Raw genomic sequence first — 22,516 nt, 5'->3', positions numbered from 1 at the left:
GATAATGAGAGAGGGGGGTTGCTTCTCTCGGCTTCTAGCTCGAGCTGGTTCTCTTACCACAATACTGATTTCATCACTGAGAAAAAATTTACTCAGCAAAAGTGAGGCATTTGCTGACTTCGTGCGGCTGATGAGCTCTGGTAAAAGGCAAGAATCTCTATTCCGTAGTTGTTTTGGAAGAGAGCAATTTTGCCCCGGCTTGGAACATGGCTGCGCAAGGGCGCCAAATCGACAGAATATATCGCGGAGAGGTCTACATTCTTGCTTCCCCTGTCTAGTATTGGATTGTGCATCATTGCGATCCAGGAGATGAATAGCGATTAAAGTAGCGCTTTTCTCGCTAAATATGGGGAATTTCCGAAAACGGCAATGCCATATGTCGGGACCACGGAATGCTTGCCGTACCCCCGGCCAATAATGCCGACGCATGCTCAGCCTATTTTAATTAATGTACTACCGAGTAGCATCCCCGGAGTTTTTTGATCAGGTGATTGGTAATTTCAAGGGGAGCGCTGCATGCAGAAACATCAACACACACAGCCACCTTGATATGAGAATTTCACTGCGTCTAGGTGTGTGACATGGGATCTGGATCGCAAAGTCTTTGGAATGGTTTGAATGTTGTTCTTCTCCCCAGTACTATATTTAAGAATCACGGAAGATCCGGCTTTGTCGCAACATCAGTCACTCCATCTCCGCTATCTTGAATACACTGCTCAGCGTCACAATGCGCCGCTCCTCAGTCGTGCTTGCTTTGACCAGCTTCTATGCTGCGGGCACAGCTGCGCAAAGCTGCCCCCCTCAATATGCCGCAGTTGCGAACTGGGTGGCAGATTATTCACCGGCCGTGTCTTATTGCTCTTCGAGGTACCCAGGTCCGACGACGACAACCACGACCACGGCCACGGTTATCGTCACCCAGACCTCGCGTACCCAGTCGAAGCGCAGTGTTCCTACCGATCTCTTTGCCCACCTTGGAGCTCACGACAAGCCGCGTCCTGGACACGTCCAGCACACACATTCGGACAAGGTCAAAAGGCAAGGATATAGCTGGACCAACTACTATTACAGCCAGATGATCTCGCAGCGCGGGACCGCATGGGTGCAGGGTGTCTGCGGGTGCCTCGTCGATCCCGTGACTATTGTCAGGACCACGGCCAGGACAATCACTACCTGGGTTGCGGCGCCTACTCCTGTAAGTGGAATGCAATTTTTCGTCTCTTATACAGCCGACTAATCCTCGGCCTCAGACTGTCCGAACCACTTCATCGTCAGTCAGGACCTCCACCAGCAGCATCAGAGCCAGTAGCAGCAGCAGCAGCTCTCTGCGGCTCTCGACTCTCTCAACTCCCTCAACCCTCTCCACCAGGCCCTCCACCACCTCCGTATCAATCCCCAGCAGCACCCCTATAGCTTCCCCCAGCCTTTCAACAAGATCTTCTTCTTCGTCCTCCTCCATCAGGATCCCCTCAAGCGTCCCCTCCAGCCCCTCCTCCATCCCGATCCCCAGCAGCAGCACGCTCCCCTCCAGCAGCCCCGCCGCGCCACCCTCCGTTTCGTCCGCCTCGCTCTCACCCTCCCTTTCCCCCTCTCTATCCACCACCTCCACGCCCTCGTCCTCCTCCCCCCTCCTCCCCACCTCCGCCCCCACATCCGCCGTCCCGCCAGTCGACCTCGTCGCGCAATCCGGCTGCACCAACACGGACGAATACCAAGGCACAGGCGCATGCTCATGCGAGTACACGATCCTGTGCAACGTGTCGGGCAACTGCGGGGCGGCGGACGGCGTCACCACCACCGCGGTCGACTCGTGGCAGGCGTGCGGCGGGCAGTGCGACGACAACAGCGCGTGCTCGGCCTGGACCTACAACTACGCGACGGGCATCTGCACGCAGATCACCGACGAGGACTGCAGCACCGACTTGTTCAATCTGGTTGACGACCCGGGTGTGTCGGTGTTGGGCGTGTATGTGGGGTCGTGTCAGGGGACGTGTTTGTTTTGAAGGGGGAACTGGAAACGATGCGGGTTGGTTGGTTGGTTGGTTGGGTTGGGGGGGATGGATATTGGCTGTATTATTTCTTCTTTTGCGATACGACGAGAATATCATTACTTTTCTTCTTCTTCATCATCATCATTCACGACGTCGTCGCCTGGATCCCGACGCCCTCCGTCCTCATCCCCTCGACGAACATGACGGGCGGCGTGAAGTGCTTTTTGCCGTGCACGACGTACGTCCCGACGCTGACGACGATGACGCCCGCCCAGATGGCCGGCGCCCAGTTGGCGTCGGCCGTCGACGTCACGGGCACCGACGTCGGGAAGCAGCTGAAGACGATGACGAACAGCGAGTAGAAGAAGGCGAAGGCGTTGACGGGCAGCCCGAAGCGGCCCAGGCTCCAGCGCGCCGGCGGTAGCGCTTCGCCTTTGATGCGCCGCAGCAGCACGCAGCCGATGGACAGCATGTAGGTGGAGAGCAGGGCCAGGAGGGAGAGCGAGACGATGATGTTGAAGGCGAGGGTGGAGCCGAGGTTGACGAGGCAGAGGATGCCGGCGCCGACTGAGGAGAGGTAGACGGCGTTGAAGGGGATGTCGTATTTGCGGTTCATCTGGTTGGAGGACGTGTGTGTCAGTGGTTGAAAAAAGCTCGAGGCGGTGGGGGATGGCGTACGTGAGATATCCATCCGGAAAAGGGAAAGCCCTTGTCTCTTGCAAATGCCCACAGTTCTCTTGAAACGGTTGCCAGTGTGGTGATGTTGCCGGCGAAGATGAGCAGGAGAAGAATGATGGTCAGAAACAGGGCAACGCCGGTCGAACCAGTGTTCACAAAAAGGTTCAGGTACGGAGCGTCGGCTTCCAATGTGGCCTCTAGAGATCCAATGCAGAAAAGCATGGTGATGAGCATGATGATGCCGAGCAAAACGTTGATGACGTAGGACCACCACATAGCCCGCGGGACGATCCAGGAGGCATCCTCTACTTCTTCGGCTATCAGGCGAGTCAGATTGTCTATGCTTTATCATCCGGACGGCGAGCACTCACAGATATGGACGATGCTATCCGAGCCCAGGTTGCAGTACATGACGGTGACTTGACTGACAAGGCAGGCAGTCCCCATGTTGCTCCAACCCCCGCTGTTCACAAACGTGGTAAAAACGTCAGTGCCAGAGTTCAGCGGACGGCACATGACCCAGCAGACAATAGCGATGACGAAGAATCCGACGACATGGGCGAACAACGAAGCCGTCTCCAACATGGGCAGCGAACTGGCACCAATGGTATTGAAGAAGATGGTGAGTACGATGAGTGCGAGCATGATGAGCGTGTATTGCCAGTTGGTGAAGCCGAAGTCTGGCGCGATTACCTCGGCGCAGATCTCGATGAGGGTAGCTACAACGAAGCAGCTGGATGCAAAGCTGGCCAACCAGCCGAGGGTCGACATCCAGCCGGCTGAATAGCTGAGGAACTTCTGATACTGTGGCGGAGCGAACTCGGAGACCCAATGATACTGGCCTCCGCTAGTCGGCGCCATGCTTTCCATTTCGGCGAGGGAGGCGACGATGGTGGCGTAGCAGCTGACTGTGCCTATAAATGTCCAGAAGAGACCGGCGAAGCCTCCATTGATGAAACCGGCCGAGAGGGAGCTGGCATTGTTTCGTCAATACCGCCGGAATTGGTTTATTGCAAGGCTGCATACACTAAAACAAACTCCCAGGTAGCCATGTAGATGGACACGAAACCGAGGGTAGCCAGGAACCCGAAGTTCCGCTGTGTTTCTCGTTAGCTATCAGCATGCGGTGACGGTAGTTCATCTGTGCACACCTTGAATTCTTGCTTCTTCCCCAAGCGCTGCATGTCGCGCACATCGTTCGCCGTATCGCCCCAGCCCCCATCGCCGACGATTTCCTCGGCCGGGATCACATTCTTCACCGTCGCGTCGATATCCATGATCGATGTTGGCAGAAAAAGAAGAGAAAATACGAAGCGGACTGAAACAGCGACGTCGAGAGGTTTTTTTAAACGCGCGATCGACTCAGACCTGCCTATCGGATAATTAACGTGCCACAAGGTTAGGCAATATGTAGTCAAGTGGATAAGCCGCCGATAAGACGATCGACCAATCGATCGCAATCAATGTTGCGTGTCTCGTCGAGTAATACCTGCGGCTTGAAGATTGAGACGCTTGAAATGGAAAGGCTCCCATCTTGGCTTATTCTAGATCCCCTAGCGTTCTGATGTTGAGTGGTTGATGCATGAGTGGGGAACGAACGCGGCCTGTAAATGTTTGGGCCTCGGCCCGCCCGCCGAAGGGCCTGCGTGACGAGCCGCAAAGGAGATCTCCTCACACTAATAAAATGAGCGCTGCGATTGGACGTAACTTTTCTCGGAATACTGGTAATTCATGTGAAGATACCTACAATAGCGAGACATTCGAGCGCGCCATAATATCCGCATCTACACCAGCTTGGCTGATGTTTGAGTAGCAAGGATTCAGTGTTCGCCTCTAGTGCGATGCATGTTTCCGCCCTTTCATGGTGGCGTTGCTTCGATCAAAACAACGAGGGGAAGTGTAAGATTCCTGGGTCGTTCAGCTCACAACAGGCGCGAGTCTCCTCCAGCGCTGTCTTTTTGTGTTTGTCCATCCCTGAACGGAGATTCTCCAGCTCATCAGCGAGTGTAACATGAGACGGTAGTACGGGGCGGCTGCTGTGTAACTCAACGCTCAGGCTAGACCAACCAGGCTAGCCGCGACCAGATTCCAAGAGCGGAGCAGTGTCACAACAACGCGCAGCAAACTGGGGCAGCTCGTGTACTCCAAGACATCCACGCTGCTTTTCCGAGACCAATGCTACAACGCTGACACGTTACAACCGACACGTGCACCAGCTAAGCTGTCAGCCAAGCATCGCTCGCTCCTTAGCTGCTTACCCCGGCCAATCCTTCTACCCCAGCGTCACCCCAAAATAGCAACACCATGTCACGTCACATCACACCGTTCAACGCCAGTGCCTGAGCAGCCCGAGTTCACCTCTGCGCCTCTCAGCAATACTCGGACTTCCGATCACCGGTGCTAGATGCCAACCATGTGGCTGAGAGAATCTTTCTTCGTATTGTAACCCTGTAGACACCGGAAGGAATGAGCTCGTACGACGACAAGCTGAATATGGGAGAAACTTGTCGAGGTTTGTCATGGACCAGCGGCTTGCAGCAGCTCATTACCAATTTCTCCATAGACCGTGTACCATGAGCCTGCAGCTATAAAGTTCTCAGTGGAACCGAACTTCAGCAGTCTCCCCACTATCACAAACTCCCTCGTTCATCACTGCACTCGCTTCAACTCAATCAACAACCACCAAAATGCGTGCCGCCACCGCTCTTGCTGCCGTTCTCCCCATCCTCGGGGCCTCTGCCCGCCTCGTCGGCGTCAAAGTTCCCTCGACCATTGCTCCTGGCGACACCTTCACCGCCATCATGATCAACGAGATCTACATCCAGTCCGTCTACGACGTCGCCGTCGCCTTCGGCGTCGACATCCCCCCTGGACACGAAGGCTCCATCGGTCAAGTCATCGGCTCTACCTACCTGGGCCCCGCGCTGTCGAACCAACGCCAGAACCTCAACCTGACCCTCACCATGCCCGAATCCGTCCAGAAGGGCTCCGACAAGATCTTCTACGCCGCCCTGTACAGCTTGTACGGCGCCAGCTCTATGCCGACCATCTCGACCTTCAACGTCACCACCTGCATTGGAGATGTTACTTCTGAGGACTATGTCAGCAGCCTGTAGAAAAGGTCCTTCCTTTGGTATTTTCTGGGCGTTTCGCGACAAAACGAGCATCACTAGCATAGCTTGCTAATTAATCTATAACTAACATTCTCTCATTATCTTATATTTGAGAAGAAACAATTGCTTCATGTGATTGCGAGAGGAGAGGAGAACATGACGTCATGAGCACTTGCCTTCTATCGCCAAAATGCGCCTTCAAGCCACATCTTCTAGCCACACCTTTTGTAAACTTCGATCGGACCAAGAGCAGAAGTGTGAGCCCAACCACCTTCCCAAGAGTGGCAGCGCTCGTGTCCCACCGATCCCAGAATTGCCCTTGATACTCATGGAATACCAAAAAAGGCAAAGTAGAGGTCACATGATCAGTACCACTGATTCCAAGATGAAGGGAGCGTTTACTTCGTAATCCGACCCACAAAATTGCTGTTCAAACGCTAGAAGCCGTTAAGGGAAAATCTGACCATGTTTTTACGGCTGTTGCCGAAGCGAATATCATCGTCCACCGCGGCGCCTCTCATCACGAGGACTGGGTCAGCGCTATACTGGCTGGCCTTGCAAAGCCCAAGGTCAGCTGGGTGACTACGAGTTGCATGCATCACGCTAATAACTAGTCGTCGACGTGATCATCGACTTGGTTCCCGCTGTCAAAAACGTTTCTCCAGAAGTCGGCTCTGGCCGAGGCATCGTCAGGCAGATTCCGTAAATAGTGCAGACGATGAATGGGCAATTTGCAGATTCGGACTTAGGACGGCTCTGCATTTCGGTCTCTTGGTGACAACATTGCGGTGCGCCGACCAAATCCGATACAATGGTACGTGGACGTTGCCTCGATCGAGGAAGGCGGCTGAGTGCACGGTCTGGACCTTTTTTTTGAGGAGATTTGGGGAAGATCTAGAATCCGGGCGCTCCGTGAGAATAGGGTCTGTGTTGTAGGTGCAGGATCTATTTCGCGATCTTCAGCTCGGTTAGGCTGCGGCCATCTTTCCCGTCAGGGGTAAGCCACGGGCGGCGCCTTCACCCGTACTCAGCCCCAAAGCTGAATCTATTTGGTAAGTGTGGCTGAACTTCGCTGTCTTTTTTCTAACGCCCGGCCTCTGCGCGAGATCCTGTCGCGTGCCCAGTTACCGAAGCGGTCAGTTCCTCAGCATGCAATCCCATACATGTTAGCCTCAACACCTGCACCGCTGAGAGAACAATGATTCGATTTCATAATCTACACCAACACTCGAGTGCTTACACATTCTTCCTTTAAAAATACAAAAGTAAAGTGAACATGACTGTGAATTTAGCTGCATAACAGAGCCTCACTATCTTTTGTTTATTCCTTTTTGTGGAAGCCCAACTGGTAGTGTGCCATTGCGGGGTGAGGCGGTGCTCGGGCCAACGACTTTGTCCAGGCCCTTTTCACCGAGTCGTTGTGGAAAGTCCCGACCCCGACACTAAAGAATACAGCCCGGTTCGGCTTTTTTGCACGCTATCTCAGAAACCTTGTCCTTGACCGGCCGCCTTGGTCTCTAATCCCCCGCTATTGACGTACGCTGGGTTGCCCGTCAGCAACAAGAGAGCCTCTGAAAGATGGAACCTCAACGGTTTCCACGTCAAGAAGCGGTAATGGGAGCTGCAGCAAGCCATCTGTATAGCTCAGCCTCAGCTTACAATATTCTCGTTTCTTTCCTTCACGTTCTTCGGGGCGCTTGGGCCTTGAAGCTTAACTCTAACCACCAGACCAAGCCACTCCTCCCTTTCGTGCGGGAGACGCCGAAGCCACCACCACCACAGACAGTGCGGAAGCGCCCGAAACACGGGTAGAGAGAAGAGCCAGTATGAGGTGGCTGGCTCCTATATCGAGTACAAAAGCACTCGCCATCCCCAGTGCCGTCCGGGTTGAGTGTTGCCTTTGCTCGGCGTCAGTCTTTCGTTTACTTTTCGTTCTCTCCTTTTCACCATGTCAGCTCAAAGTAATCTGGTCGTTCCGGCGCTATTTTCGGATTCGAGGAGCTCGTCGACCACGGATGTCAGCTCGATACAGGATGTGAAGGATGAGAAGGCGCAGGTGGACGTAGAAAGCCGAAGTGTCCGCAACGATGGCTCTGATTCGGAGAAGGAGGAGATGGAGGACCCGACGTTGGTAAGTGCTTTTAACCTTCCATGTTGGCTGGTTCAAGTACTGACAGCAGTTGAAGGTTACTTGGGATGGCCCTAATGACCCGGAAAATCCAAAGAACTGGAGCCAATCACGCAAGTGGGCGGTAAGTTCCCATGTCCAGATCGACCTAACCGAAGCTAATAGGCAACAGGCAACGATGATCGTCTCTGCATTCGCTTTCGTGTCGCCTCTTTCTTCGTCCATGTCTGCTCCGGGCCTCGACCACATCGGAAAAGACCTGCATATTCCAGAAGGCTTCCAGCGTCAAATAGTCCTCTCCATATTTCTGTTGGCATTTTCGTTCGGCTCGTTCGTGTTATCTCCATGCTCAGAGATATGGGGGCGTTCCTGGATCATCCGTATCGGCAATGGTGTTTTCATTCTCTTCAACACGGCCTGCGGTTTCGCTCAGTCAGGCCCCCAGATTACCGCTTTCCGGTTCATCTCTGGCTTTGGTGGAAGCGCCATGCTCGGAATGGGAGCCGGTGTGCTTGGTGATTGCTGGCTTCCTTCGGAGCGGGGCAAGGGGTTCAGTATCTATCAGCTCGCGCCTGTCCTCGGACCTGCACTGGGCCCTATTGGTATGTCAGTCCATGCACAAGAACGACCAAATGCTAACGAAAGGTAGCCGGTGGTTTCATTTCTCAATACACGACCTGGAGATGGACATTCTGGTCGCTCACCTTCTTCAACATATTCATCCAAACCCTCGGCGTCTTCTTCCTCCGCGAAACGTACGCTCCCCGCATCCTTCTCCTCAAGGCCCGGGCGATCCGGGCAAGGACAGGCAACCCAGAATTCCGCACCCAGTGGGAGCGCGACGAGCGCACCTTGACCAAGCTTCTCGGCATCTCCCTCACCAGGCCCTGGCGCATCCTCGGAACGCAGCCCATCGTCCAGATGCTGGCGCTGTACCAAGCCTACAACTACGGCACGCTGTACCTCCTGATCTCCAGCTTCCCGACTCTGTGGGAGGGCCGCTACGGCATGACCAAGAGCGTCGCCAGCTTGAACTACATCTCGCTGGCCGTCGGCTCGCTCATCGGCGCCCAGCTGTGCGGCCCGCTGATGGACGCCATCTACCGGCGGCTGCAGCAGCGCAGCGGGCGTCCCGTCGACGAGGCCGGCCCGCCCGAGTTCCGCATCCCCATGATGATTCCGGCATCGGTCATCAGTCCATGCGGTATTTTCCTGTACGCGTGGGCCGCGCAGGCGAAGTGTCACTGGCTCGTGCCGAATGTAAGGACCCATCCACATCTGCCTCTCTCGACCAATGAATGCTAACCACCTTGGGCGCACAGATTGGAGCCGCGCTCTTCGCCTGCGGAAGCATGATTTCCTACCAGTGCATCCAGACGTACATCGTCGATTGTTACGCGCAGTATTCCGCGTCCGCGTCGGCCGCGTCGGCCTTCCTGCGGTCCCTTGCTGCCTTCTCCTTTCCGCTGTTTGTCCCTTACCTCTTTGAGTCATTGGGATATGGCCGCGGCGGAAGCATCCTGGGTCTGATCGCGATTGTTCTGGGCATTCCTGCTCCGTTGGTCTTCTGGAAGTACGGGTCCGCAATCCGGGCATGGAACACGTTTAGCGGTTAATGGTGGTCAAAATTTGTGTCGTTTTTAGCATAGCAAAAGGTGTTATTGGGGTGGAGTCTAGATTTAATGCATGAACCCTGTTCGAGATCAGCAGAGACAGCAGGGTGCAACTATACCCATTGATAGCGCGCAATGAGGGCACGACCAAAGTACAATTCGTCTCAGATGTGATGGGTTTTTACGTCGCCGGTGCAACCGGCAATCCTGCGGCTTCCATGACGCACGTGGGTGGCTCAATGGCGCCAACGAAACAGTTACGCAATAGAAACCCATTTGCGCAATTGCACGGCCGGCTAGCGTTACTCCAGCCAAGTCACTCCGAACATCACGCCTTATTTAGGCTCTACCCCACACTCTGCGTCCTAGTGCCAGCCCGAGTACTTGTGCTGCATGTTTCAACCTCTGTTGGCCCTTTTTCGCACCGCTACTCCCATCCCGGCCGAAGCATTCAGCTCTACTCCTTGGCTTGTTGGGTTGACAGGACCCTGGACCGAGTGCAGATCTCAAACTCAGTGAAGCTACAAAAGCTTCCAATTTACGAGGCCGAACAGTCATGGCCGCCACCACACATTTCGGACAAGCCTCTTATTCCTACGCCAACGAGCTTTCCCACATGTCGGATTCTCCATCGAACATCCCTTCTTTAACTCCTGCCAGTACGCTGGGTAGCAATTACGACACATCTTCTCCCTCACATGACCACGCCTGCGATGACGTATTGGAAGACACGGTATTTCCAGAGCTGAAGAACAACGAAGAGAGCGATGTGCAAGAGCTCCAGAAGGAAGACCCGATCGGAATAGACATGTGGAAATTTTACCGGAAACAGTCCAACGTCCCGGATGCTGAGCGCATGCAAAACATGACCTGGCGGATGATGGCCATCAACTTACGAAAAGTACAACGAAAAAGAGAGTATGTACCCTCCAACGTCGTGTACACCTCAATTGAAAACTGACGAGGCTTCAGATCATCTCACGCGGCGGTGGGACGCGTCAGGGCTCCGGCTGCGGAGCACTGGTCGCCGACAACGGCGAGGCAACAGACCACGACCGTGTCCCAGACCAACACTCACCAACGGAGGATCGCCATTCCACGAAAAGGCAGCGTCGGAAAAGCATTGTGGATCGCACCACCCGGCGACACTAGGATGGACGACGTCAAATTCGAAGACCCCAGCAGTACCTACCAATTCGACTTCACTCCGCCAGAACTCTCGCAAAATATGCCGCCCCCGGACCGCCCCATGAACTTCCAAACGCCCTCCACGTACAGCCTCCTCAACGGCCCACGCGGCAAAATCCAAGTTCCTGACGGATTCAAGCAAGAGCCCGACGCCGCCTCCGGCACCCACACCCGGCATGTGTCATTGGGCGGTGCGGGGTACTCCGACAGCAGCAGTCCTTTCGGTATTAAATCCGACTTCACCAACTTACAGCCGACACCCGGCGGCAGCAACGTCACCCCATGGGACCCGGGCTGGGCTGAAGAAGCGTTCGGCGGGCAGTCTCTGTACGATACGCCGCCCGAGATCAAAAAGGAGGAAATCGACCTCTTCCCCGAGAATTGGATTGCTCACGACGCTGCGCAGCACGGGTTCGGGAGCCAGACGAGTGCGGTGCTGAATCAGCATGCGACTGCCCAGAGCTTGTCTCAGTGGCAGCAGTTTGAGGATAGTCACTTTGCGGAGCTGTCGGGGCAGAAGACTCAGTTTGGATCGCAGCCGGGCCAGTATGGGCAGATGTTTACGACGTCCGGATTTGGCCTTGGAGATTCGAATATCAACGCGCAGTCATCGATCGAACCTCAAGCGGGTTATTGGGGGCATGCATCAAGTTCTGAAACAACGGGGAGGAAACGTCGGAAAGGATTATGATTGAAGATCGGAAGTTTGTGCCTTGCCTTAGGAATGGTGATGGTTCTAAAAGGAAGACTCTATTTCAAGCAAGTGGTGTATTATTATTTATTATTGTAGAATTTCCCTTCGGCCAGTAAGTGCCATCCTAAGTCGCACTGAGAAAGGAATGTGGTTGACACTCATGGTGTAGCCAGGCCTTGAGGTTTCTGGACTAAAGCAAGGGCGACGTCGCATAGGCCCAAATCCGCCATTAAGGTAATTCGTCGTTCTCGCTTTAAATTGAGAGCGGAAATAATGAAAGGGTAAATACAACTTATGAGATTTTACTGTGGTACAGCCCTCGCAACTTCTAAATTTTTTTATTTTGCCTTTGCAACTTGTGCTCCAGATTATGCTGTTCATGGGTTGCATGAAAACTTTGTCCACACAGCTCGCCCGTCTCACCGGTCAACCGATCATTCTTGTGTATCTGTGGGAGTTTTTGGTCATTCTTGATTGGTTCACGCAGGCTAGCCAGGGAGCCTGTGTCACGGCGGCATATATTAGGCTGCCGCCGCCCCTCGTTTGACATCGCAGCTTTCCTCTCTCGTTTTTGCGGATCACGTTCTCAGCCTTGTGCATCTGATCACTTTTGTCGCCCTGAACTGCAGCCACCTTCGCCATGGAATCAACGTGGCTTAGTGCTGGCGGTATCAAGAAGACACTCAAACTTCGTTTTGTCGAGATCAGAAAACATCTGAGGACGTGTGTTCAAGAACATGGCGATCATTGCAACATCCCAGTGGTTATCTCAAACCCTTCATTTGAGATTTTCCTTATCGACATCCAAAGAATGTGCCTGGTCAAGAAGTCTATTGCAGAATGTGGCTACATCGCACTTAGCTACGTTTGGGGAGGTGTAAAACAGTACGAGCACACAAAGGAGCGGACCGCATCACTCCTCAAGGAGAATTCGTTTCGGGAAATCATCGACCAGATTCCAAGGACGATCCGCGATTGTATAGACATGGTCCGACAGCTTCGGGGCTACTTTCTCTGGGTAGACTCTCTGTGCATTGTACAAGACGATGCAGAGACAAAACACATCCACATATCTCGGATGGCCGACATCTACAGATCAGCTTTCTTGACCATCGCAGCTGCAGATGCAGTGAATGCCAACTCAAGTTTACCCTGCAATTATCCATACGACTTGACTCTCAGCCTACCACAGACAGCGCCTGGCGAGAGTCCTAAACTCTCCTCAGCATTGCGCAGTACGAAGTATGTCAGTAGAGCTTGGACCTTCCAGGAAAGGTATCTTTCAGCGCGGTGTATGTATACCTTTCGCAATCATGTCTTCATCCGCTGTTCATCTGGAGTATGGAGTAGAGGATTGTCAATCAATGGCTGGTCTCCGAGGTCCAACTCTACTACGCATGAACACATCCTGTCAACTGAGATTGATATCCTAGACTCCAGATCGATTATGCAAATCCAGGGAAAGGATATCAAGGACCACCTCTCACCCCATTTGAAGCTGCTGCCATTTGCACAATGGTCTCTCAGAGCAGGGCAACCGGATGATGAGGAGCGCTGTTTACTACGCTGCAACAACACGACAGCAACTTGGGCACTGATCACCATGCTCTACACCCGCAAATCATTGTCCTTCTCTTCAGACGTATCAAATGCATTCTCTGGAATAGCAGAGCGGCTTGAGGAAATGACCGGTGGAAATGTCATTCACGGAATACCAACCACTTTATTGCCTCACGCGCTCTTGTGGGCTAGCTTCTTGCCTCACTGGCAAATTGAACGTCGAGAAACATCTACTCCATTACCCAGTTGGAGTTGGATGGCCTGGGATGGTCCGGTTAAGTTCCCGCTGTACATGCGGGCAGCCATGATGTTTGCCAACCAGGAAGCTCCGAAAATTGAAAACTTTCACAAGAGTATTTTCTCTCCGCAGATATTCTTGCCTAACTACAATTGGCAATCTATACCCTCACACCCTTCTGAATTTAACGAATCATCGGATCCGTTAATCGAGGAATTCGCTCAAGTCTCTGGTGGCTTGCTCGGATTTGTATCTTTCACAGTCCCCTTGACAATTGCGGAATGGAGTGATCATGCCGGGAAGGTGTTGAAGTACAAGCCACGTGTAAGTGCTCAATGGCATCCCGACTCGCATTTGTATGTATACCTTTTTGGCATCGATGAGACATCGAGCAGCTCAGGTGGTATACTCTTTGGGGTCAACCGTAAGGACTTACAGCAGTACTGCTGGAGAACGCTGGTGGAGTTGGTTTTGGTTACAGAAAGCAGAAGTGGAGATGGCCTTTTCGTGAACTTTATCATCGTTCATTGGTTGAATGGATATGCTGAGAGGTTCGGAATTGGCCAAGCGCACGTCAGTGCTTGGCAGAGTTGGTCACCTGAAGAAAAGACCATTATCCTAGGTTAGCTTGCAGAGCAGATTCAAATCGCGTATTTTATAGCTATTGTGGATGGTCGAAAAGTGTAACGTGCTTCAGGAGCAACAAAACAGGTGATGCGATTCAGGAAAGGCTTTTCATTTCCGACGCAGGATAAGACTATGAGAAGCCTACATGAACCCACGCGCACCGACTTTATTCTAGCCCAATTCTATATTCAGGCTCTCATTATCGAGGTAATGATAAGGCGCTTCCATATGTTGCCAATTACTTGGTTAGCTTGTCGAGCAACGAAGCGGGCTCACTTGGATGCTATTCTGATAGACTTGGAATTTTCCAGTCAGTAAAGTGCTTCGGTCCTCTCAGAAACATAAAGCTAACGGCAGTTTTTATTACATCAGTGTAGTACTACCTCTGCATACTTGTAGTGTACAAATATAAGCCGGGAACAAACCGAACCCGGCCGTGAAGGGTATATCGAACTCCATCATCTTGAAATCATCACACCATGCCATAGTTCGTACATCGGCTCACCCGAAGGTATCCCATCGACGGATGCCCATCTCCGGCTTCTTGAAATCAAAATCGTCAACTTTCCTGGCTCCTCCTCCTCCTCCTCCAAGTGCAGCGCCCGCCCGGTTGAAGCAGCCGTAGTGCACCACCGCACCATCGGGATATACTCTGATTGCACTGTTGCCGAACCGCTTCCCGCAGACCCTACAATGTCTGTCCTCTCCGATGACTACCCTTCTGTTCCTTCCGCCCACCACTCCTGGCGGCCCGGCTCCCAGCAGTAGAGCAGACTCGACCTCGAGCTTCTCGACAGCGCGCAATTGAGACACGATACGCTCTTCGTTCATGACGCTGTTTGCGCTGCGGATGCGGCCGCAGAAATAGGATTCTAAGTCCTTGACCGGGAGCACAGACGGAATAAGCTCTAGTGTCGATGAGGCGGGCAGACGAGCGCCATGTTTGGAGAGCAGAGAGAGGGCCGGTTCCCAGTTGGGTTTATGCGGGGGAGGTGGAGTAAGGTAGAGTGAAAGCAGAGTATGGTAGATTGATGGTTCAGCATCCTCTGGGTCTTGTTGCTGTGAGCTACCCTGCTGCCGGGATTGAGGTCGACTAGATGGCGTTCCGAAGAGAGGTTGCTGCGACATTCCGAAGAGAGGTGGCTGCGAGCTGCCCTGCTGTCGGGATTGAGGTCGACTCAATGGCGTTACGAAGACAGGTTGCTGAGAGGCGGTAAGGAAGACATGGTTACAGTATCTGATTCAAGTCAGCGCGACAGTTTATTTTTAGAAGGGAGTTGTAAGCGCATACTCTTCCGCTTTGTCGTAGTCTTCGATCTGGAAGACGTAGATTTGGAGGGCTTGCTTGTGTTGACCCATCTTGCTGAGAACAATTGCACGTGGCTCGTAGAAGTCCGGCACTGCGTTCTTGCGTTAGAATTTGCTCTCGAAGCCGGGGCACAAACCACTTACCGTCTTGTGGGAGTGCTCGGAAAATTCTAGCTTTGTTGTACTGATGACTATTCCTCAGGAATCCTTCAAACTTCTCCCGCCACTCCTTGTGTTCTTCCTCGCTGTCGAACACATCCTCATCCTTCGCCCTGAGTAGCCGATCAAGATATTCATCGACGAGCCTCTGGTGGAAATCAGGTGTGTGGTCGTTGAGCTCATTGATAATGTGTTCTAGGTAACGGACAGACAACTTTGGGTCGATTTGGTGCAGGAAGTCCAACACGCGATCCCGGGGAAGAGTCTCTGCGTTCTCTGTGTCGGCAAGGAATATTTCCATTCCCTTCTCAGGGTCAGCACGAATAGGCCACTCCGCGTATTCCAAGATGAGGTCGATCAGATCAGGCGGCAGTTGCTGAAGATATGCTATTGTCCTTTGCGGGCCACGCAGTGCAGGTGTGACATCTTCGCCTTCCTCGTCTTTTCCGAACTTCTCGAGTAATTCCAAGGCTTCGTGGTGCATCTTCTTGCCATGCAAAAAGTCGATGAGGTCCGTGTAGCGGCCGCTCTCATACAGCTTTTCCCTGACCACTTCAGGGTCGCAGAAGTTGTCAAGACGGAACAAAGGACCAGCCATTCCAGGCCTCGCAAGCATGTATGCGCGGAACAAAGTCGTATCCGTGATGCTTGCCACTTTATGAAGTCGTTCCTGCCAGTTTATTTCCTGCGGCTCGTCCGGAAGAAGAATGAAAGGAGCAAATGGGGGCTGGTAATGCTCTTTCTGTTGCTCCTTGGGTGGAAGAGGCTGCTTGAGCGTACCGTCGTAGTGGATGAATTTTTGAAGCTGCGCACGAGTCTGCGCCAGGAAACCGAAAAGCGCGGTGACAGCTACAATCAAGTCTTTCCCTTCTGCTTTGCGTGAGTAAACAGCGCTGAATTGTTGCAGGGTACAGCACTTACGTAATGGCCTATCCTCATCGGCAAGGTTGTCCGCCGACTTCTTTCCCTTGATGCTTATCGTGTCACTATCTGCCTTGAAGGAGCGGACAGACGCAGTATCAGAGTCGACCGTCTTTTTCTGTTCAGCCACGAGCCTCCCAAACATTGCTCGGGTAAGAGTGTTGCCAGTGTGCTTTTCGGCAGGGGCAGCCTCCTCGTCAGTCTTCTCACCCTCATCTTCGGTTTCGGCCTCGAGATCACTGTCCCTAGGCTCTTCGATCGTAGAGAGGTCACCAGCGATAGATCTCGGATAAAGAGCGATAACTTTTTCGGGAGGGGCAACGGCATCGGAGAAAAGATCCATGGCCTGGCGGTAGCGCCTTTGTCGAAACAGACTTTCGGCTTTAAGGATCTGCACCTCTCGGATGCGACCGTTCTTATCCTTGAGGAGAGTGTCTTCCAGCATGTTTAGGAGGCTAACAGCTTCATCGTAGCGGCCCGTGGCCACAAGCTCGTCAATCTGCTCTTCATAGTGCAAAGCGCCCATGCGCCAAATGCACCTATCGCTGGCAACAAGGAAACCTTTGCCGGCATGAGCTAAACTGATGTTGGGCTGGGGGACGTGGAGGAAGGCTGCATTGGGAATGCTGATGGTCTGGAGTAGGTTCAGGGTATCTGGATTGCGCACTTCGAGAGCACCCTTTGCAGGAGGCTGGAGAGCCAGCATGTACGGGTAGGAGTATCCTATGGCTTCCGGAGCGATGGTCCATGGAATTTGGCGTTTCTCTAAGGCTTTGCCCTCGGTGTCGATGAACAGGCTGTTGACATCCTTGGCAAGTAGCAACTCGGTGTCGCCCAAGCGTGTTGCCATGGGCTTGGGAACCCAGCTACCCATAGCCATGTAACCCATACCCGATGTATTTACGGCACCGAAGCGGTTGAGCTGCTGGCTAGCGGACTCAGTCAGAGAGCTGGGTTTGACAATATCCGTGACTTCCTGGGTCTCTATGTCAACCATGACGAAGCCAGGGTCCATTCCGGCCACAATCTTGGTACCGGTTGCCCAAGTGAGCGACTTGACGGTGGATATCAGGGTGATCTCAGCCGTGTCCTCCATGAGCTCCATGTCCTGCCACGACCACAGTATGATCCTCCGCTTGACGGCGACGGCGAGACGCGAGACGATGGAGGGGATGCCGGTGGAAGGGTCCTTGACGATGTTGGAGGTTACGGCGAAGGTGGCGGCACCCTTGGTCTTCTCGAGACGCTCCTGCAGCTCATAGGTGTGCAGGTCGTAGATGGAGACGTAGTTGTCGCTCAGAGACACAAGGATGCTCGACTCTTTGATCATGGCCAGCTGCTGGACGGGGCGGCGGGAGAATTTCTCAACCTCGCGCAGCAGGTCGGCAGGCTTCTGCTTCGGCTTGGGCGGGTCGTCGCCATCTTCGGCGGAGTCGGGCTCGGGCTCGGGGTCGTCGTTCAACTCATTGAGGCGGTAGATGCGCAGGCAGCCGGTATTGAGGCCAACCAGCAGGCGGTCGCCTGGCGTGGTCAGCGAGGGTCGCGAACGAGGCAGATGAGCATACCATAGGCGAGGATGGAGTCGATTCGGGACTTGTCGCGCTGGCGGAACTCGACAACGGGCCGAGCGATGAAGGCGGTTAGCATGGTCGCGAGGCGGCACAGCGGCGAGCCGTCTCACTCCATGCAGCGTCGCGGGGAGCTGTGGGTGGGGTGGTTGGGATGGCAGCAGCAGCTGTCGGTGGAGCTTGGGCGGTGACGATGCGGCGTCCGCCGCGGCGCGGCCACGACTTCCCGCAGCGCCGCAAATCTTGAATCGCGCTCCTCTTTCCCGCCGCCTCTCGGCTATCCGATAGATCGCTGTCACGACCAAGCTTCATGCAGCCGAGCTTGGCCTCGCCTCCCATCCGGTGCTCTGATGCTGGGCTGCCGAAATCGTACCTCTGGCAAGATAGGTAGCGTTGGACTTGTGAGCCTCTGACCAGCTTGCCCAGCCTACTATCACGTCTGAAAACCTACCTACGCCATGCCCAGGGCTTCTTCCGTGCCGCCTCGTATTTTAAGACCTGACGCCCACTGGGCCCTACGCCGCAGTCATTTCTCTGGAAACAAAGAGATTCAGTTTCCGATTCTTGGATCCGGCTCGACCCAGCTCAAGCTTTTCCACTTCTCGCTAGGCCCCAAGACATCCCTATTTCGGCGAGTCGAATGCGTCTTCCGTCTCGGCCGCGTGCTTCTCCGTCCCTTCATTGCCCATCCAACACATTGTTCTTGACCTGGCACATAGATTTTCCTTCCCGTCGTCTGGCTTGTGCTCGGACATCTGTCGAAACTGATGGCTGTCATCGCTTGCCAAGGGAGCAGTCCTGTGTTCAGGCTTTCAAGAGTATACATCTTATCCTTCTGCGAAAGCTTTCGATCTCGCGTCTCGTATTCTTTCATCATCGTGTGATCGTCCTATTCCTACTTGTAACCGCTTGCAGTCCAGTCTGGACTGTGGCGGGAGCCAGGCTTTGGCCTCTGTCGCACCACGCAACGCGTTTTGTTCAGTACATCTTCTGCCTGCCAGTAACCAGGATTTAATTGCCGCCCAGCTTCTACCACTGGAGAACTTCGCTTTTCTACACACCTCCTTCTCTCTTCACTTCATTATGACGCCAATGAATGGACGCCAGTTGATAATGTGGGATTTGGCCATCTCACTAATCATCATATCCAGCGTATTGATGCTCGCCCGACTCTACGTCAGATTCATCATGCTCAGGAAACCGGGGTGGGACGACTACTTTGCAATCTTGGCCTGGGCAAGTATTGAGCGAGTGTGCTACCTTGGCCTTCTCGCAGGCCACTAATGCGCTGCAGATCTGCCTGCTGGGACAGGCTTCCATTGAAATTGCTGGTGAGATTTGCAATGTGGATTTCTGACAGCCACTGATACTAAGTACCATGTAGCGACCTACAACGGCTCGGGTAGGACCATGGCTTTGGTGCCTCAAAACGAGATTCGCACCTACTTTATGGTAGCAATCCCGTGATATTCTTCGGTGGTTCAGATGCTGACGAACCTCGTAGCTTCTCCCAACTGCACAACTCCTATATTTCCTGGGGACCGGCTTTGTGCGACTGTCCATTCTGGCCTTTCTGCCACGTTTGAATAAAGAAAGTAAGGTCTAAGCTGTTCACGTCTTGAGTTCGCAGAACATCAGCGCTTACGCGTATCTAGGAGCATTCATGATATGGGTCTACATCGTCGGCGTCGGCATCATCATTCTCACTTTTGGGTCTTTCTTCACTCTCTTGTTTGAGTGTAAACCAGTCAAGTAAGAACCTTGATGTTTTTGTTTTCATATCTACTAATTGCAGTCAGAGCACTTTGGGATAAGATGATGCCGGGCGCTCACTGTCTAGCCCTCTCACAGGAGGCTGTGCTCATGTATACACACAGTATGTTTTGACTTCCACCGGCTGGTTGCATATGCTGATGCTTCTATAGGTGGCCTTAGTATCTTTTTCGACCTCGTGCTTCTGGTAATGCCTATCTGGGTTCTTCATAAAAAGATGATCTTCTCATTGAGGACCATCAAAGTTGCCCTTGTGTTCGCCGTGGGTAAGGGCTTGCCGCCAGATTTGCTGTTTCTTTCTCTGACGTCCCCACAGGCATCTTTACCATCATCACTGGGATCATTCGCCTTTCCAGTAAGCGCACAGTAAGGTTTCACTTTTTCTCTCAGCTGACGTTCCCAGCAATCGTCACGATAGACATGACAGTCAACACGTACGTTTCCTCATCTCTGCTACACGAGTATTCTTTGACTTGCCACAGGACATACAACGTCACCTTCGCGGCCGTCTGGACCAATCTTGAAGGTCATTGCGGACTCTGGGTGGCGTGCTTCCCCGCACTCCAGCCCCTTGTACGGCGCATCGCTGTCCGTCTTGGCCTAGGTTCCGTCGGCTCCAAGCGCTCCTCCAACCCTACGAACAAACCTCCATCGAACGACCGGAGTCAGTACTCCATTCGTTCTTCTACGTTCCTCAACAGATGGATCCATCGTCATACGGGCAATTCCAGTACATCAAACGCGCCTACCTCAAAAGAGAACATAGCTTCCGCAGCCAGTAATCGAAGCGGTTTAGCGCCGGCTACAAAGCAGGGTGACAACGAGGTTGAACCTGCGCGGTCCCGCCCGGCTGACGAGGGCAGTCAGAGTCCGGGGACTGCGTATAACGTGGGAGAGCTTCATCACAATGGTGATGATACTCATGATGAGGAAGAGGAGGAGATCTGGGAGGATGTAAATTTCGGTATTGGATCACCCTTACCAGAAGACTCGGATATGGAGAGGGGAGAGGAGCTGCAGGTACTCATGCCTCGGCCATTGAGTGGAATAGTGAGGACTACAGTTGTCACCCACGGTAGTGAGCCTAGGACGAGCTCGTATGATAGGGAATGCATCCGCGGATGGAGAGAGGGATGACCAAGTTGGGAAACGGGCATGACAGTTGGAACCCTTATCAGCCCTATATGAAAAGAGTCACGGTATATTGTCCACGTGTAAGTGGTTCCTCGACCCAACGTGATCCATCTGCCAGCCACGGGGTGTGTGATTCTGTACCAGCCTCACTGTCTACGGATGACTGAATTTGCAGCAGCGGTGCACACGTTGCCACACCCACAAACGTTCACCGGTCAACGTTGCAGGGACATCGTACGACATGAAACTGTGTCTTGCCGACCGCTCTTCCGACAGTCTATAAGGCCAGCTGGAACAGAAGTCGAGACCCGGCTACTTGCAAGGAGCGTGCATCGAGGAAATAAATCTAACCCAATTGCGGCAGCAATGGACTGAGGTGTGTGGACTTAGCGGCGGGCGGGTATGTAAGGTCGGGCCCCTTGCATTGCCCGGCACTTCGCGGACAAGCGTGACCAGAATGCGTGCACCTGCCACCACGAATTAACAGCGGCACGGCACACGGCATATAGCCTACGAGGCTGCCTACCCGTTTTCCCCGCACTTTGCTACGTTTATCGGCACGCGACTAACGCCTATCCCTGCAACACGTATTTAAGGAATTCAATATTGAAGCAACATGAAATCAATCTCGTGACAATGCCTACGCCTTATGACAGGACAGCGGTGTGCAAATGTCAGCCGAGAGGACAAAGAGAAAGCTTGCCTGCCTTGGCATGCGTCTTCCGTTCTCGAACATCTGTGATGGCGGGGAGGCGAGGGACGGCAAATGCACATCGCACCCGTTTGCTGGATGCACACTAAGATCGTGCATCCGTTGGTATCTCAAGCCATGACATCGCTCACAAGCAGCAAATCTCGTCTGGAAAACGGGCTCTTGGGACCGACCGATCGGGAATTGGCTACCAGCCCCGCCTTTACATCCTCTTTCCAGGGTTCTACGGCTCCGGTTCAGTAGAGTATAAATGCCGGAGTAGACACCAGAAATCTAATGCATAACGCCATCTCATAGCGTCTTTTCCAGACCTCCTGGCACATATCTATACGCTTAATCAGATATCACCTTAATCTTCCTCGCTATGCTCACGACCGCCACTTTCTTTTTTCTCCTTCCATACATCGCCATTGCGATCCCCGTCAATCCGGACTCAATAGATACCTCCGCCAGTGTATGTATCTCTTGCCGTTCAAAATTCGAAGAAGCAACCTGACAAATCTTACAACCAACAGGTCCTCCTCTGTAGCGAAATCAACTACAACGGCATCTGCACCCAGCACGCCACGCCCCTCGGCAATAACAACTGCAATTCCATCGACGGCGACAGCAGCACTGTCAAATCCATCAAGACCGATGACGACCTAGACTGCATCTTCTACTCGTATGTCAACCCCTTCCTCTCCTCTGATGCAATATGTGTGCCAACACAGACGACAAATCACAGCAACGGCGTCTGTCGCACTTTCCTCGACCCAGCTGCCGAATCCTTGACCGTACACTCTCCCGGAAACGCTGATCTGGCCGCCAACAGCGGCTGGACGCGGCCGCTGCTGAGCTACACATGCGTCTCGGTCAAGACGACCGAATATGCTAAAAATCGGCAAGGTGGCGAAGAAGGAGAGAATGAGAGAAGAAGTGTCTAAGTTACGAGGGTTTCCAATTCCAAGATGAACTAAGCCAGAATGGAACACCAGTGGATGGCGGGAAAAAGGGGGTTGAAATGGGCAAATCGGAGTTCACGGCGCTTGGTCTTCCCTTTCCTCTACATCTGCTTCTATTCTCCTTTGCATTGTTTTTTTCGTTCTTACGAAGCCTGAGACATCCATTA

The 22,516-nt window shown here is 53.3% G+C and overlaps 8 protein-coding genes across 8 annotated transcripts; 6 read left to right on the top strand and 2 right to left on the bottom strand.

Annotated features, from left to right (window-relative positions):
* Nucleotides 1-727: 727 nt before the first annotated feature.
* On the top strand, nt 728-2,003 carry LTHEOB_7275 (uncharacterized protein; the record flags this gene model as incomplete). Its single annotated transcript, XM_035516623.1, has 2 exons — nt 728-1,195; nt 1,251-2,003. The coding sequence occupies 2 exons, from the start codon at nt 728-730 to the stop codon at nt 2,001-2,003; spliced, it is 1,221 nt and encodes a 406-aa protein (XP_035371722.1).
* Nucleotides 2,004-2,136: 133 nt separating this feature from the next.
* Nucleotides 2,137-3,946, bottom strand: LTHEOB_7274 (Amino acid transporter; the record flags this gene model as incomplete). The annotated part of the gene is made up of 5 exons (XM_035516622.1): nt 2,137-2,607; nt 2,670-2,986; nt 3,041-3,642; nt 3,696-3,766; nt 3,821-3,946. 5 exons carry the CDS (start codon nt 3,944-3,946, stop codon nt 2,137-2,139), a joined length of 1,587 nt encoding a protein of 528 aa, XP_035371721.1.
* A 1,410-nt stretch (nt 3,947-5,356) lies between these two features.
* On the top strand, nt 5,357-5,785 carry LTHEOB_7273 (Secreted protein Nis1; the record flags this gene model as incomplete). The annotated part of the gene is made up of 1 exon (XM_035516621.1): nt 5,357-5,785. One exon carries the CDS (start codon nt 5,357-5,359, stop codon nt 5,783-5,785), a length of 429 nt encoding a protein of 142 aa, XP_035371720.1.
* Nucleotides 5,786-7,730: 1,945 nt separating this feature from the next.
* On the top strand, nt 7,731-9,526 carry LTHEOB_7272 (MFS multidrug transporter; the record flags this gene model as incomplete). Its single annotated transcript, XM_035516620.1, has 5 exons — nt 7,731-7,913; nt 7,969-8,034; nt 8,083-8,512; nt 8,560-9,170; nt 9,233-9,526. 5 exons carry the CDS (start codon nt 7,731-7,733, stop codon nt 9,524-9,526), a joined length of 1,584 nt encoding a protein of 527 aa, XP_035371719.1.
* A 553-nt stretch (nt 9,527-10,079) lies between these two features.
* On the top strand, nt 10,080-11,402 carry LTHEOB_7271 (Nitrogen regulatory protein area; the record flags this gene model as incomplete). The annotated part of the gene is made up of 2 exons (XM_035516619.1): nt 10,080-10,441; nt 10,496-11,402. The coding sequence occupies 2 exons, from the start codon at nt 10,080-10,082 to the stop codon at nt 11,400-11,402; spliced, it is 1,269 nt and encodes a 422-aa protein (XP_035371718.1).
* A 2,929-nt stretch (nt 11,403-14,331) lies between these two features.
* Nucleotides 14,332-17,865, bottom strand: LTHEOB_7270 (Citron-like protein; the record flags this gene model as incomplete). The annotated part of the gene is made up of 5 exons (XM_035516618.1): nt 14,332-15,067; nt 15,122-15,230; nt 15,283-16,167; nt 16,219-17,739; nt 17,784-17,865. 5 exons carry the CDS (start codon nt 17,863-17,865, stop codon nt 14,332-14,334), a joined length of 3,333 nt encoding a protein of 1,110 aa, XP_035371717.1.
* A 1,004-nt stretch (nt 17,866-18,869) lies between these two features.
* Nucleotides 18,870-20,696, top strand: LTHEOB_7269 (Integral membrane protein; the record flags this gene model as incomplete). Its single annotated transcript, XM_035516616.1, has 10 exons — nt 18,870-19,037; nt 19,081-19,117; nt 19,171-19,238; nt 19,291-19,381; nt 19,442-19,538; nt 19,586-19,662; nt 19,712-19,825; nt 19,876-19,914; nt 19,963-19,993; nt 20,042-20,696. The coding sequence occupies 10 exons, from the start codon at nt 18,870-18,872 to the stop codon at nt 20,694-20,696; spliced, it is 1,377 nt and encodes a 458-aa protein (XP_035371716.1).
* A 1,073-nt stretch (nt 20,697-21,769) lies between these two features.
* LTHEOB_7268 (uncharacterized protein) lies at nt 21,770-22,331 on the top strand (the record flags this gene model as incomplete). Its single annotated transcript, XM_035516615.1, has 2 exons — nt 21,770-21,859; nt 21,921-22,331. The coding sequence occupies 2 exons, from the start codon at nt 21,770-21,772 to the stop codon at nt 22,329-22,331; spliced, it is 501 nt and encodes a 166-aa protein (XP_035371715.1).
* Between the last annotated feature and the right edge of the window lie 185 nt (nt 22,332-22,516).

Source organism: Lasiodiplodia theobromae, assembly GCF_012971845.1.
Source record: "Lasiodiplodia theobromae strain AM2As chromosome Unknown scaffold_21, whole genome shotgun sequence".
Taxonomy (NCBI): domain Eukaryota; kingdom Fungi; phylum Ascomycota; class Dothideomycetes; order Botryosphaeriales; family Botryosphaeriaceae; genus Lasiodiplodia; species Lasiodiplodia theobromae.
This window is presented reverse-complemented; position numbering and strand designations above follow the sequence as displayed.